At 39.0% G+C, this 16,390-nt stretch overlaps 1 protein-coding gene across 1 annotated transcript; it reads left to right on the forward strand.

Moving 5' to 3' along the window:
* The first annotated feature begins 1,393 nt into the window (after positions 1–1,393).
* TTC5 (tetratricopeptide repeat domain 5) lies at positions 1,394–14,770 on the forward strand. Its single transcript, XM_074289154.1, has 10 exons — positions 1,394–1,507; positions 3,447–3,579; positions 6,717–6,928; positions 7,322–7,472; positions 8,011–8,102; positions 11,351–11,407; positions 11,802–11,948; positions 12,125–12,339; positions 13,388–13,532; positions 14,148–14,770. Exons 1-10 carry the CDS (start codon positions 1,460–1,462, stop codon positions 14,265–14,267), a joined length of 1,320 nt encoding a protein of 439 aa, XP_074145255.1. The 5' UTR covers positions 1,394–1,459; the 3' UTR covers positions 14,268–14,770.
* Positions 14,771–16,390: the final 1,620 nt, after the last annotated feature.

Consider the following 16,390-nt stretch of genomic DNA (forward strand, 5'->3'; position numbering starts at 1 on the left):
GTTACATACACTATAGAAAGTTTTCCTAGCCATATATAGAAATTTATATAAACCATATATTGTAATAGCACCTTCCTTACAGTTGTGAATATCAACATACATAAACATAAATATAAACAATACATTACATACAATGCTTTGCAAACCTTTATATAAATGCAAACTGTAACCAAAAGTTCATTTTAGAGATGGCATTTAAAAACTTTTGAAGAATAGTTTCATGTATGTTTTAGTCAGAGACTTGAATATTTTTACCTCGCCACAAACCAGTAAAAATTAAACTTAGTTTTTTTTAAAGGATAGACTCTCTGACTTGGAAGTTTCAGGAAGGTATGATATGATATATGTTGAAAAAGCATGGTTAAGGAATTAGGATATGCAGGTTCTCATTTAGACTGAGATATTTTGTACCTCAAATTCTTTATTTGTAAAATAAGGGAATTAAATGGCCTTTAATTTTCCTCTCTAATCTTATGATTCATTTTTTTGTAGATTGGGAGGAGAAATGGTGTAATTTTCCTTGATGTTTTAGGAATAAAAATAAAATAATAGCTGACATTGATCCAGTGTTTTAAGGTCTGCAGAACCTTTGCAAAGCCTCATTCACACCTTAAGACAACTCTGGGTTTATCAATCAACATTTAGGTGCCTACTATGAGCCAGGCACTGCTAAGTGCTGTCTAAATGCCAGATTCCAATGGGCTTGATATTAAATGAGCATAATATACATTAAATAAATCTTTGATGGGGGGGGAGGAGAGGGAGTGCAAATGCACATCTCACTTTACATATTTTAGCACCAAAAGACCTTTATAAGATTAACTTCAAGGTTTTATTGGGATTCAAAGAAGTAAAAATAGTCAAGAAGGTTTGGTGGCAGCTTTTGGTTTCATAAGTGTGGACAGTTGTTCATGTGGCAATTTTCTCCACCAATGTAGAGTACATTTCTTATCTGCACAGAAAGCGCCAGTGCCCAGGGCCCCGGGAAGCTCAGAGACTTGCCTCCGTCACACACAGCCCCTCAGAATGAATGTGTCCCTGACCAGCCTGGAGCAGGCGGTCTTTCTGACTCCCCCGTGTGCTCCCCCGTTCGTCTCCGCCCGCCCTACACGGGAATGTGCCGGCCTCGAGCGCAAGGTAGCTAGCGGATCCGGGCCATTCCCAATCCCATAGTGTTGTATACTGTAGGATGTAATATTCAGGGACATACAGATGAACACAATAATATCCATGAAGACAGGTCCCCCTGCACCGAGCTGCCTTCCGGAGGCTCGCTCGCAGACAGCTCCTAGGCCACCTAGGAGTACACGGACTGACAGACCCCGGGGTCGTAAGTCGGGAGCGGCGCTACGTGCGTACGGGAGCCTCCCCTCCTCTAGGTGTCACTGTGGCTCCGCGCGAGTTCCTGTTTCTCTGTGGTAGAAGCGCAGGGGAGGTGAGGGCTGCAACCGCAGGAACGATGGCTGATGAAGAGGAGGAAGCCAAGCAGCCCGTGCAGTGCTTGCAGGTAGGGCCGGGGGCGAAAGCTCTTCCGCTAGGTGGGTTTACTGGCGTGCGCACTTCTGGTGTCTGAAGGATGCGGGGTGCAGTTACTCTACAAGCTCTTTCCCGTGGGGGGGGCCGTTACTGGGGGTGCGGAAGTGTCCTGCCCCGGGGGTGGGGGGTGGGGCTATGAAGCTTCCTTGTTTAGGGACGAGGTGCGGTGGGGGTCCATTTGTGTACCGGCCGCTGCAGCGGCTGGGGGCGGGGCGGGTCCTGCTGCCGGGATGCTCTGCGAGCTCCGGGCATTTCCACTGAGCACTCTGGGGGAGGGGCTGTTTCCTAGCAGCTAACTTTCCCTTATGGTGCTCTGGTAGGGATTTTCTTTTCTCTCCAACCCCACTGGGGGCACTTCCTCCAACTCCCCCTTTCTGCAAGTCCACCCACTATGCACTTGTGGTGAGGCTGCTTTGTTTACCATTCCCCATGCCACCGAAGTAGACAGTCCTGCACTTCTCTTGCAGTGCTGTTTTGTCTTGGGTGGGGGCGGGGAATTGTCTAGTTCAAAGTTTCTTAAGCTGTGGCTTGGGGCGCCCCGGACGTGACTCTGGCGTGGCAGACTTGTGATTTATTATCAGTAAATGTTTGATTCATGTGCCTGTTTTACGTACTCCTATAACCGGGGTCCGGGGACTGCCAGTGGCTGAGACAGGCAGCCCCCGAGGAAGGTGGCAGTGAGTGGGAGCGCCCTATGCTATGATTTAATTTACTGTATAATGATTTAACATAATCCCCTATGCGCAGGGGGATTTCTAAAATCTGTGAAAGATGCCTTAACAGCTAACTCAGGCTGAAGCAGTACCAATTGTAACCACATCTGGCTTAACTCATCCCGAGGAACTTGGTTCAACTTTTTTTTTTTTTTTAAAACTTCAGAGCCATTTAAAAAGACGGCAGGCAGTTCAAATCCAGGGCCCGCTGCTTTTTACTTGGAAGGCCTTGGATAAAGGTTTCAGACCTTCTGCACCTCTAACAGGACCTGTAATCTCCAAAGTCCTTTCTAGCTTCAGATCTAAGATCCCAGATCTAAGTGGAGAAAATAAGGTGGAGATTGGTGGTGACTGGGGCTGAAAGAATTCCCCTAATATTGGATCACGGTTGCATTGGACGCTCCAGAGCAGCGGTCCTCAAACTTTTAAAATACAGTGGCAGTTCACTGTCCCTCAGACTGTGGGAGGGCCAGACTATAGTAAAAACAAAAGCTCACACTCTGTCTCCGCCCCTCAGCCCATTTGTCTTAACCCTATGGCTGAATAACCGTCCTCAGTGGGCCGCATTGGGTCAGGGCCGTAGTTTGAGAACCCCTGTTCCAGAGTAACCTTGTAGAGGGTAGACAGGGGATTATGCAAAAAAAAAAGAAACAGGAGAAAACAGATAGAAGAAAAGACTAAGTTGATATTGTCAGGTTAGAAAGCTGAGAAAAGGTTTTTGTTTTTATAGACTTTTGGAGGTAGAAGAGGCCTCTGCTGACCCTTTTTAGTTGAACCCAGAAAAATGTCCTAGTGTGAATATCACAAAAATGATGTATTTCTGTGAGCCTCAGTTTCAGGGCTTGGCCAAGAATAATAGAACAGACAAGTTTGTGATTGAAGTCCAGTTCCTTAAGACCAGAACATATCTACAGATTATTGATAATGGAGAGAGAAGTGTTATTCTGACCTTGACACATTTTTGGTGAACACTGGAGAACAAAGTTCTGAAATACGAGCCTGCAATCCTAGCTTTATGTTGTGATTTGTGGCTTTCTGATATCCCAGTCCTGTTGTTCTGACCTGTTTACTCTAACTGCTACTCTGCAGGGAGTTGATGTTTCCACGTTAAAAAATCATTTCCCGTGACTAGCCAGTCTCAGATTACTCTGCTTTTTGTTCTTTTTAAATGATGGCCTCATTTAAATATACTTTTAGGAATTGGTGGACCAGCTCTATGCATTTCGGGACCACTACTTCGAGACACATCCAGTTGAGTATGCTGGTCAGAAGAATCAGGATGTTCGAGAAGAAATGGAAAAGACTCTACAAAAGATGGGGGAAGCAGTAGGTATGACTCTCAAGATTCAAGATAGAATATCAATGGGAAAGTGAGATGGACTTTCTTCCCTTTGTATGTTCTGTAAAGAGGTCACTTCTGTAAAGAGGTCACTTCTAGTTGATCAACAAAACAGCTCTCTCTTTTTTTTTTTTTTGTTGAGGCAGTTGGGGTTAAGTGACTTGACCACAGCCACACAGCTAGTGTTAAGTATCTTGAACTCAAGTCCTCCAGACTCCAGGGCCAGTGCTGTATCCAGTGTATCATCTAACTGCCCCAAACAAGTCTTTCTGATAGCTAAAGATCATAATTAATGGATACATAGAATATTTGAGTATCACCTTTCAAATCTACGTATAGCTTCCAGAATTCTTTTCCTATAGTGACAGATTGGTCTTGCTACTCTATTACTTAGAAACCTTCAATGGCAGCCTATGATCTATAGAATGAAGTCTGAACTAGGTCTTCAATGATCCTTCCAAACTTCATTAATTAAGTTTTTAATAAATTCCATTGTGTACCAGGCATTCTGCTAGGTTCTAGAAATACAATGACAAAAATTAATTTGTTCCTGCTCATCCTTTAATTGGGAGGAAACAGTATCTATTTAGAAAATTAAATACAAAGTTTATACATAGTAATTTACAAGAGGAAGATACTAGCAATTGGGAAGATACGTTTCTTTAGAAGGTCACATGTAAATTGAGTTTGGAAGAATCTGTAATCAGCACCTTCATTTCCTCTCCTCTTTTAACTCTGCAGTCTGGCTTCTGATCTCTTTCCAAAGTTACCAGTGATCTCTTAATTGCCAAATCTAATGGCCTTTTCTCAGTTATCATCCTTCTTGATCTCTCTGCTGCCTTTGATACTAATGATCCTCCTTTTCTCCTTGATGACACTTTGTTTTTTCTAGGTTTTTGGGACACTAATTTCTTTTGCTTGTTTTCCTCTGTCTGACAGACAGTCCTTTCTCAGTCTGGAGCTTCTACAAGATCATGCCAACTAACCAGGAGTGTTTACCAAGACTGGTCTTCCCCTTCCTTTTTTCTCCCTCTAAATTATTTTTCTTATTGATCTCATTAGTTCAGTGATCACTTTTATATACGGAAAATTCCCAGACCTATTTATCTAGCCTTAACCTTTCTCCTGACCTCTAGTCTCACATCTCCCAGTGCCCAGTAGACAAGATAAATTGGAGACAATAAATTGGAGGAATAAACAGAGGGAAGATGTTTTGTCATTATAAAGATCAGAATTCTAAAGTCTCTCAAAGTTGCTTTTCTTTATAGCATTATTGTCATTATACAAAGTTGTCCATTTTGTTTTGCACACTTCACTCAGCATTACCTCACACACATCTTCCCAGTTTCCTCTTAAATTGTTTTTGTCATTTCTTCTAACACAGTGTTATTCTATTAGATCATCATATAGCATAATTTATTTACTTATTCCCCAGTAGAAGGACACACTTCTTATTTTCAGATTTTTTTATTTCCCCCCCTGAGGCTGGGGTTAAGTGACTTGCCCAGGGTCACACAGCTAGGAAGTGTTAGTGTCCGAGACCAGATTTGAACTTGGGTCCTCCTGACTTCAAGGCTGGTTCTCTATCCACTGCGCCACCTAGCTGCCCCCTCAGATTTTTATTGTTATGAAAAGAGTTGCTATAAATATTTTATTTTTTGTTTGTTTTGTTTTTGAGACAATTTAGGTTAATGACTTGCTCAAGGTCACACAGGTAGGGAGTATTAAGTGTCTGAGGCTGAATTTGAACTCAGATCCTCCAGAATTCAAAGCCAGCACTCTATCCACTGCTCCATCTAGCTGCCCCTTATAAATATTTTAGATTCTTTCCCACTTTCATTGGTATAGACCTAATAGTAATATGGCTGGGTCAAAGGGTACACACATTTGAATTACTTTTAGGGAGTAGTACCAAATTATTTTCCAAAATAGTTAGAACAATTCACAGTTCCACCAACAGCATGTGTCTGTTTTCCTGTAACCCCTCTGAAATTTATCATTTTTTTCTTTGTCATATTTGGTATTTTGATGGGTATGAGGTAGAACTGCAGAGTTTTAATTTTTTTCTAAAGATTAATGATTTGGGCCATATTTTTAATATGGTTATTGATAGCTTGGATTTAAAAGAATTTTCACTTTCAAGTTCTAGCTCTCCCTTCACTCTGAAAAGGCAAATTATTAATTACACATTAATCACACAGAATCATTCAAAACCATATTTCCACATTATTTATGTTCTTCCATCTCCTTTGTCTCTGGAAAAAAAAAAGACGAGGAAAATAACGAAAGGAAATAAATATAAGCTTCAGTCTGCATTGAATCATCAGTTCTCTATAGTAGATAGCACTTCTCAACATGAATCTTTTGGAATTCTGGTAGATCATTGTATTGAACAGAATTACTATATTCTCCTAGTTCTATTCATTTCTCTTTTCATAGGTTCATGTCTTCCCAGATTTCTCCGAAAACATCCCCTTCATCATTTCTTACAATAGTATTCTATCATATTCATATATCCATAGCTTGTTCAGCCATTCTCTAACTGATGGATATTTCCTTAATTTTCAATTTTTGCCACCCAAAAAGGGTTATTAAAATATTTTTGTATATATAGTCCTTTTTCTTTGATCTCCTTGGGATATAGACCTAATAGTTTGTATGGCTAAGTCCAAGGATGTGCACAATTTTATAGGCAGATTAGTTCGCAGTTCTAAACAACAGTGATAACTTGGATTCTTGAAGTCTTTCCTCAGTTGTTATATTTCTCTTCAGCAAATTTCTGTAGTCAGTTATTTTTACCATGCATACGTTTATATGAAGCTTTATACTGATGTTTATTTATTAATTCATTCATATATGCATATATGTATGTATGTACATGACCTATTTTTATGTACACTTTCCATGTAAACTATAAGCCTCTTGAAGACAAGGATCATGCCTTAACCTATAATAATTTATGACACCAGCAGTTAATATAGCATTTTACACTTTGTAGAAATTTAATACTTTTGCTGATGATAATTTTCCCAAAATCTTCCCACTGATGTGAACCTGTTCCCTGGGGGAAAGAACCCTTTTAAGATTGTCTTATATTTCAATTTCTTTTACTTTTTCTTCCTTCATAGGCTTTTCCCAGGAAAAGGCCTGGGTTCTAATGCTGACAGGGAAGGCTCTGAATGTGACTCCTGACTATAGTCCTCAGGCTGAGGAGCTTTTGTCGAAGGCTGTGAAACTGGAGCCTGAGCTGGTGGAAGCCTGGAACCAGCTGGGTGAGGTGTACTGGAAGAAAGGGGATGTTGCAGCTGCACACACCTGCTTCTCTGGAGCCCTCTCCCATGTGAGCTTCCTGCTATATTTACAGGAATCACATATGGAAAGGATGACATTCTTCTGCTGTCTAGGAATTCCCTACAGTACATGAAAGCCAGGTTGAAACTAAACCAGAATTAGAAGACTAGAAACAGGAATTGAGGAGCAAACCTGGAAGAGGGAATGAGGGACAAAGGACTAAGAAGGGGAGAAGGTAATGGATTTGGGTGAGGGACAGCCAGGAATGAAAATAGAGTTAGATATAGAACTAACATAGGGGATGGGAACAAAGAATGATAAAAATGAGACTTAAATTTAGAAATGAGAGTGATGTGAAGATGGGCTTAGGGAATATATTTTATGAAGAGATGGGGTCAGGATGGTTCCTGGGGGGTTGACCGTATATCTTTTTCATTTGCAGTACAAGAACAAAGTCTCTCTGCAGAATTTGTCAATGGTGCTTCGTCAGCTGCGGGCCGAGACTAGTGAGGAACACTCCCGTAATGTTATGGACAGTGTCCGGCAGGCCAAATTAGCTGTGCAGATGGATGTGCATGATGGACGTTCGTGGTGTGAGTGCCTTCTTAGAGGATTTCATGTCTTTTATTTTGGGAGTAGTAGATTTTTCTTTTATTAAATCTGGGGGACCCCCTGCAAAATTTTTGTGAAGGGGTAACTATACTATTTCAGTGCACATAGGGGTTGAGTCAGAACTATTCCCACAGTCTTTGCCTTGAGTCTGGAGTTAATAGATTTTGGGTTTTTTTAGCTTTTAATCCAGGGATTTCTGAACTTTTTTGAGTCATGGGACTTTTAATAGTCTGGGGAAGCCTGTGGGTCTCTTCTCAGAACAATGTTTTTAAATGTATAAAACAAAATATGTGCGATTTGCAGAGGTTACTAATTGTATTGAAAAACACTTACCAAAATACTTTTTAAAACTAAGGTCTTGGATCTAGGTTAAGAATTCCTGCTCAAGGCTTTTTAAAATGAGACCCACTCACCCTAGACAACAGGATCTATGGGATGAATGGAAGGATCTAGTGCTGATTATGGAGAATAACTTGGGTTTGTGCTAATTATTTAACTGTTTTTGCATTTCTTATTCAGATATCCTAGGGAATGCATACCTATCCCTCTTCTTCAATGCAGGACAGAACCCTAAGATTTCCCAGCAAGCTCTTAGTGCTTATGCTCAAGCAGTGAGTATTAATGATTGCTTGGGACAGGTGGGGGTGGGTAGCAATAGATTCCTAATACTAATGATTGTGGCCTTTCAGTATTTAGCATGAGAGATATTTACTGTTGCTTTGTAGGTTTGAGTTTACAAAGTTAGTCATTTAGAGTTGTTTATTCTTTTTATGTACATGCCTGTGGTATAGGGAACTACCACCAGGTGAATAGCATGAAACAATTGTCTTAGACTTTCCATAGGCTTAAAGAACATAGCAAGCAATGACATCAGTTTTTGCTCTTTCTATAGAAATTTAACTTTTTTTTTTTTTTTTTTTTTTTAATTAAAGCTTTTTATTTACGAAGCATATGCATGGGTAATTTTTCCAACATTGACCCTTGTATAATCTTTTTTTCCAAATTTTCTCCTCTTTCCCCCAGATGGCAGGTAGTCCAATACATACACTTAAATATGTTGAAATAGATGTTAGATCTAATATATGTATACATATTTATATAGTTATCTTATTGCACAAGAAAAATCAAATCAAGAAGGAAGAAAAAGAAAAACTGAGAAAGAAAACAAAAATGCAAGCAAATAATAGAGAGTGAGAGTGCTATGCTGTGTTCCACATTCTGTTCCCACGGTTCTCTCTCTGGGTGGCTCTCTTCATCACTGTATAAGTGGAACTGGTTTGAATCATCTCAATGTTGAAGAGAGCCACGTCCGTCAGAATTGGTCATTATATAATCTTGTTGCCGTATATAATGATCTCTTGGTTCTGCTCATTTCACTCAGCATCAGTTCTTGAAGGTCCCTCCAGGCCTCTCTGAAATCATCTTGCTGATTGTTTCTTATAGAACAATAATATTCTATACCATTCATATACCACACTTTATTCACCCATTCTACAATTGATGGGCATCCATTCAGTTTCCAGTTTTTTGCCACTACAAAGAGGACTGCCACAAACATTTTTGTGCATGTGGGTCCCTTTCCGTCCTTTAAAATGTCTTTGGGATATAAGCCCAGTAGAAACACTGCTGGATCAAAAGGTATGCACAGTTTGATAACTTTTTGAGCATAGTTCCAAATTGCTCTCCAGAATGGTTGGATACATTCACAGTTCCACCAACGATTTATCAGTGTCCCAGTTTTCCCACATCCCCTCCAACATTCCATTCGTCATTATCTTTTCCTGTCATCTTAGCCAATCTGACAGATGTGAGTGGTATTTCAGAGTTATCTTAATTTGCATTTCTCTGATCAATAGGTGATTTGGAACACTTTTTCATGTGACTACAAATATTAACTCTTTTATTTTAAAGTACTTATAATAATAGTTAATGGCAATTTTTTTTAATAATCAGTTACTAACATTACAAACTCATTTTAAGAACACTAAAAATGGCAACATGATGTGTCTCTTTGATTAAATTTGACCTAATGAGGTATGTATTAATAACTTAGTAGTATAGTCCTGGAATTCTTTCTGGTTTAAGTGGAAAAAACTTAAATTAATTTTGAATGCTTTCTTTGTATCAAAGACCTGGTAGGACATAGTTCCTAGCTTCAGAATCACTTTTCCCCTAAAAAAAGAAAACAACTCTTGCAGATAGTTTCCTTCTATCCTCTAACTACTTACACAACTTCTTAGAAAGCATTGATTTGCCTTTTCACTCATTTAACTCTCAGACCTTCTTTGCTACTCTTCTTTTTCTGCATCTTTTTCTTTGCACAGGGATACTACTTTTTACATTTCACAGTTTTGCTTCTTCTGTTAGCAAAAGAAAATTAGTTACCTGGTTTGCAATTGTATTTTTCTAGTACCTTTGTCCTGAGGAATGTTTCTCTATTCAAAGAATAGATACCTTTATTAAGGGCAAGATTTTTAGCAGGTTTCATAATCTATACTGTGCCTTTAATTCACAAAAGATCCTTTTCTTTTCTTCCCCTTTTAGAATTTAAATCTTAAAACACATTTAAAAAAAGTAGTATATGCATATACATATGCCTATTTGTGTATATTCATATGTGCATACATATATACACTCCCTTATATGTATTATATATTCCTTACTGTGTGCTTGGCCTCTGTGTTCTACTGGGAGCGCACATTTTTGTATTTCCATTTGCTGTATTATAACTACTTTTGAGTTTCAAATTTAGAGATAGAATATAATTTTGTTTGTTTTGCTGATGCAATTGGAGTTAAGTGACTTGCCCAGGATCATACAGCTAGGAAGTGTTAAGTGTTGAAGCTAGATTTGAACTCTGGTCCTCCTGACTTCAGGGCTGGTGCTCTATGCACTGTGCCAAGCAGCTACCCCTAGAATATGATTTTTTAATCTGACTTTTAATGAGGTTAGGAAAGAGAAACCTTTTTTTTGGATGTATCTATTGTTACTTCAGATTCCTTTGTTCTCTATTACTCAGTTGAAACTGAGTTAAATACTTTCTTTCCACCTCTTGCTTTGAGAATTATAATCAGGAGCAGCTAGGTGGCGCAGTGGATAGAGCACCAGCCTTGAATTCAGGAGGACCAGAATTCAAATCTAGCTTCAACACTTAACACTTCTTAGCCGTGTGATCCTGGGCAAGTCACTTAACCCCAGCCAATAAATAAATAAATAGATAGATAGCTAGATAGAGAATTATAATTAAATCAATACTACCCTTACCTCTGAAAAGGTCATGTCTCTGGATTGTTTTACTGTTCTGCTTACCATTTTCGTGACTTTCTAGACCCAAATACTTCTTTCTGGACATTACTTCCCTATATATGTTGTCTCTTTCTATTAGAATGTAAGCTCTTTGAGAGTAAGGGCTGTCTCTGTTTGCATTTGTGTCCCCAAAGTTTAGTATAGTTCTTGGGATATAGCTTTAATAAATGCTTTTTTATTCAGTCATTCACTTAAAATGCTTTCACATTTATTAATTTTATTCTTATAATAGTTTTAGTAATATTTTAAAAATATACATGAAACATGGATAAACAAATCACCAGCTTTAATTTCATTTATCTTGTTCATTATGAGGTTTCATTATCTGGGTATTTATCCCCTCCCTTTGCTGACCAGATAGCCCCTATTTATAGCAGAAATAAGAGTACAACCAAAGATGGATAGGGGACTCTTTGTTATGGAGAGAAATATTAGAACTTCTTTGAGGCCCCAAGCCATGTTTAGAATGACCAGTCTCGTGTCTGAAACAGAAATCATTAATGAATGACTTTTTTTTTTTTTTTTTTTTTTTTTTTTTTAATTTTTACTGTAGGAAAAAGTGGACAGGACTGCCTCCAGCAATCCAGATCTCCACCTGAACCGGGCTACGGTAAGCCTATTGATGGGACAATGTATAAAGCCTCAATTTATGGATATAACTGAGTAGGATTATAGCAAAATTTGGAACATATATCTAAAGAAAATAGAAAATGTGTGGAATGGGGTGAATAGCCCAATCTCGTATGATAATAGGCACTCTAGAAGGAAAGGAGATGGAATGAAGGAGTGGGAGATCCTGAGAAAAGAGGATACAGTTGGAAAAGAAAAGTTTTGTAAGACTTGGTTCATTTAGATATTAAATTAATAGTATATAAAAGAGATACTAAACAATGTATGTAAAGAATTTTGCAAACTTTAAAATGCTATAGAAAGTTTAGTTAATGATGGTGCACATATTGTGTGTGTATGTGTGTGAAAAATCTTGATTACTTCTTTATATGCAGTTACATAAATATGAGGAAAACTATGAGGAGGCCCTGGAAGGCTTCTCTAGAGCAGCAGCATTGGACCCAGCCTGGCCAGAGCCTCAGCAACGAGAGCAACAGCTTCTAGAATTCCTAGATAGATTGACCAGCCTACTTGATAGCAAGGTATGGTAACCTGAATGGATTGATTTTCATCCTCTTTCTCATGATGGGGTTATTGGGATTGGAATTTGCTGTGTGAATGGCAACCTAGATAGAGGTGGGAAGGGATGGGGACAATGTGGCTTAAGGGTTGGGGCTGGTTTTTTGACATGTCTTTTCTTTATCTTCATCACCTATAGGGTAAGGTGAAGGCTAAAAAGTTGCAGAGCATGCTGGGAAGTCTTCGCCCAGCCCAGTTAGGCCCTTGTGGGGATGGGCGCTATCAGGCAGCCTCTGGGCAGAAGATGGCACTGGAGCTAAAGCCACTGAATACTTTGCAACCTGGCATAAACAGTGGTACTGTAGTGTTGGGCAAGGTCCTTTTCAGCCTTACCACAGAAGAGAAGGTGCCCTTGTGAGTGTCTATATTGATCCAATGTTCTGCCTAGATTTTTTTCTGGCAATTGAGGTCCTACTTGATTACTCTCCGTAGTCTTAGTGGCTTCTGGGTAGAGTTGAAAATCAACTCACTTCCCTTTGGTTTATGTCCCAAGAGTGGTCTTTTGCTTGGATAAAACATCCTTCCCTTGGCCTCAGAGGGGTGCACTGTTAAATTTGTGATGATCTTACCCGAGCTTTTGCTTTGTCCTGTTTGGTGAATGTGTCTAATTATCCTGATAGCTGATAGCTTTGAGGTGAGGTTTAAGTAAAAAGAGGAAAAGAGCTTGACTAGGGAGGTTATCCTAGGTATGTTGGATTAAAAAGAGAAGGAAAGCTATTAAGAAAAGGGCCAATTAAATAAAATTGTAATTATGAGAAGTAATTATGGGAGACACTGTGGTATAGTAGTGGATAGAGGGCTAGCCTTACAATCAGAAAGGACTGAATTCAAGTCCTGACATTTTAATTATTTTACCTTGTAACTTTCTAAGATTACAGATTTCAGAACTACAGAATTCTCAATAAGCATTGGTAAAGTTCCCCCCCCCCCCATCCTGGGAGTTTCCTAGACTGTTGAAAACAGGTTGTCCCTTTTTTTGCCTTCCTATTCTTCCTCACCTTTTCCCCCACCATAAAAGTATAGGGGTAGAGGAAGTCATGTGGGGGTGCTTTGTGAATTCAAATTTTATGTGGGTAACTGGGAGAAGTTAGAAAGTTTGAAGGAAGATGAGACAATAATTAAAATGATAAACAAGAAACATAGTTTTAGCCACAACAATTTGGTTGATGTTTCATCATTATTAATTGTTGAGTGACTCTGGATACATGGGATAGTTTAAAAGTATTTTGGAAAAGATATATAATGGTAATTAATGCATGCCTCGTGGCCCTGCCCTCTTGGGAGATATCAGAGAATGAAGCTGGTTTTAAAAGTTTATTTATCTTTCTAGTTTTTCTTAGTAAAATCCTTGTTTTTGGTCTTCTCTTCTGCCAACACTCTTTGTATTTTTTACTCTTGGCAGCACATTTGGCCTGGTGGATTCTGAGGGACCCTGTTTTGCCGTGACAGTGTATAATATGGTACAGAGTTGGGGTGTGCTCATTGGTGATTCTGTGGCTATCCCTGAACCCCATCTCCGACAACATCAAATCCAGCATAAAGGAAAGGTGGGTGATGGGTCCCATATCCTCTCTTTCAACTTTAAACCACATCTGAAAACAGGGAACTCAACCCTTACCAGGACCTCAGTTGTCCTATCCCAAACCTGCAGTGGGATAATAGGATCTTTGATAGAAATCCCCCAACTTATTTTGTAAAACCAAGTGAATCTGTGAGTCAACTTTCAGGGAATCTTTGGGTGACTCTGAGGTATAGTGAGTTAGTATGTTTTATTATAATTAGAAAACTTATAAAACCATTTTTTCTCCTACTTTTTTTGTTTTCCTTAAAACTTATGCTGGTAATTTTCCTTCTATACAAGCTATTTCTTTTATTATCTAGAGAGCATTGAAGAAATGTAGAATTCTCTCAGAATCCCTTTTGATTTTTTCCATCCATGTCTAAAACCCCTATTCTCTCTGATAAGGTTAACTTAAGCTTAAGACACTTCTTAGTTATTCTCTCTTTATGCTCAGTTCCAATTGTAGCCCAGCCTAGGATAATGTAAGATGAAGTTGAGCACATGAATGTTGAGAAGGAGGAGTAGGAGGGGGTGATGTGACCTATTCTGGAATTTCCTCCTATCCAAAACCAATATTCATCTTTTTTTTTCTTTCCCCCAGAACTATTCCTTTTCCTGTATTCGTGTGGAGACACCCCTTTTGTTGGTGGTAAATGGGAAGCCACAAGGCTCCAGCAGCCAGGCTGCTTCTACTGTGGCATATCGACCCCAGAGTGAATGACTCTCTGACTCACATCTTAGAGAAGAAGTGGAGACATGGAGTGAAGTTCCAGGGAATGAAGAGGCTGGATTACTCTTACCCAGTGACTCAGAGGGGTGGGCATGTGTTTGGGTTGGATTTTTCCCTTTTTTGCCATATTACTTAACCTAGCTTCCCTTCCGCCAGTCCTTCTGTTGCCCTGTCTCAGCCCTCCTCAATGCCTTCCCCCTTGCCTGGGATACCATCTGTTGCTTTAATTGATCCCTGTATTTTGGGCTAAGATCATTGGATAGGTATGAGTCCTGGGGCTGGGCTATGGGGCTGGGACCCCAAGAGTTTCTATTCTTGAATCCTCCCTGAGCCATGTGTGTATATATTAGTTTAATATTTATTGCTAGGGGGAGGGATTAAAATTTTTTATAGTTTGTTTTTTGACAATGCTTTTTTTATTTTTTATTTTAAGTCAAGGTCTTGCCCTTTCTGTAAAGCTGGGGCCATCAATTAAATTCATTTGGAAAAACAAAGTCACCTGTAGTTTGTTAAGTTTTCTTCTCCTTTCTTTCCCTCTCTAGTGTTCACATAGTGGCACTTAGATTGAATGAGTAGGGGGACAAATAGGAAGTAGTAAGGCTTGTCTGGCTGCTTATTTGGGTTCAAAATACCTCCAGGCCCCAGTATTCCTAAATATAACTTTCTAAGCAACACAGGACTTCTTAGTTATCTTAATCAACTTTCAGTGTTTTCTCTGAAAACTACTGTCACCCTGTCCCCACCATACTTAGAATTTCCCTGTAGACACAGAATTATATGTACAACACCAACACCAACATCATACCAGAAATATAAGAAAAACAAAAGTGCTTTTGATTTCTCTAGGGCTCTTGCTGCCTTTTTTTCTTTAGGCTGTATTTTGATTTATGGATCTGCTTTTGAACCAGAAGGGAAAAGTAATCCTACTTAGTGTTCTCACTCCTCTATAATTTTTGTTTTCTTACTGATCTAGGGAGTTTTTCAGATTTGTTAAGTTCTACATAAGAAAGTAAGTGGGTGAGGTCTTTGGGGCTCCGTAGTGGGGCAAAGGGACAGTTAGGAGGACGATAAGGAAGAGAGTGTTGAATCCCATGAAGAAATCCATAAATGATAGCTCTTTGCTGGGTACTAATCTAGGAGTATGTCCACTGGTCCACCTTTAGTAGATTATGGAAAATGCCATGGGAGGAACTGACATTTTCATGTTCTTTTATGCTTGCTGGAATCTTTGGGTTCTAAATACCTTGATTCTACTATATTCTTTCAATTCACATTCTCAACTCTAGATATGTAGTCGTCTTATTCTGGGAAATATCCAGGAAAGACAATGTCACATCTTTTTTAGATCAACAGTGTTCTATTTTTTTTTTAAAGAAGTTACTGTTATCAAATCTAACCTAAATCCTGCCTTTTGCTATTTGTCTATTTCCATACTTTCATATAGAAACAGAGAGGTATAAAATATGTTTATATATAAAGGTACTTAGCTACCTTGTAGAGCAAAATTATTTTATAAAATTTTCAATTTCTACACAGCTTTTAAATCGCTGGTGAGGAATCTTTTTTTTTCTGCCAAGAGGCTTTTGGATAATTATAACATAGCAAAATTATCAGCTTACAGTCTTCAGGCAATGGGAGGTTGATTATGCAAATGGTTTTTGGGGCCTATATAGCTTGAGAGATGTTCCCCACCCCTGCTTTAGATGAAGAAGTATAATAATTGAGGTTTTTTTTTTTTTAAACAAAGGTTAGATTTCTAGGTAGGATGGTTCAAATAGATTGGTAATACTATAGAAATGAAGTAGTTAAAGAACCCATTTCCAGATTGCTGTCTTCACAATTAAATGGGATGGGTAAGAACTGTAGCATCCCTATGGTAGTTGACACATTTGGCATCTTGTGGAGCGGTTTCATTCTCTAGACTAGTGGTCCTCAAACTTTTAAAATAGGGGGCCAGTTCACTGTCCCTCAGACTGTTGGAGGGCCAGACTATAGTAAAAACAAAAACTCACATTCTGTCTCTATCTCTCAGCCCATTTGTCATAACCCTGTGGGCCACATAAATGGCCTGCAGGCCGTAGTTTGAGAACCCCTGCTCTAGACTGCCCAGAGAG

This window comes from Sminthopsis crassicaudata, chromosome 2 (genome assembly GCF_048593235.1).
Source record: "Sminthopsis crassicaudata isolate SCR6 chromosome 2, ASM4859323v1, whole genome shotgun sequence".
Lineage (NCBI taxonomy): Eukaryota > Metazoa > Chordata > Mammalia > Dasyuromorphia > Dasyuridae > Sminthopsis > Sminthopsis crassicaudata.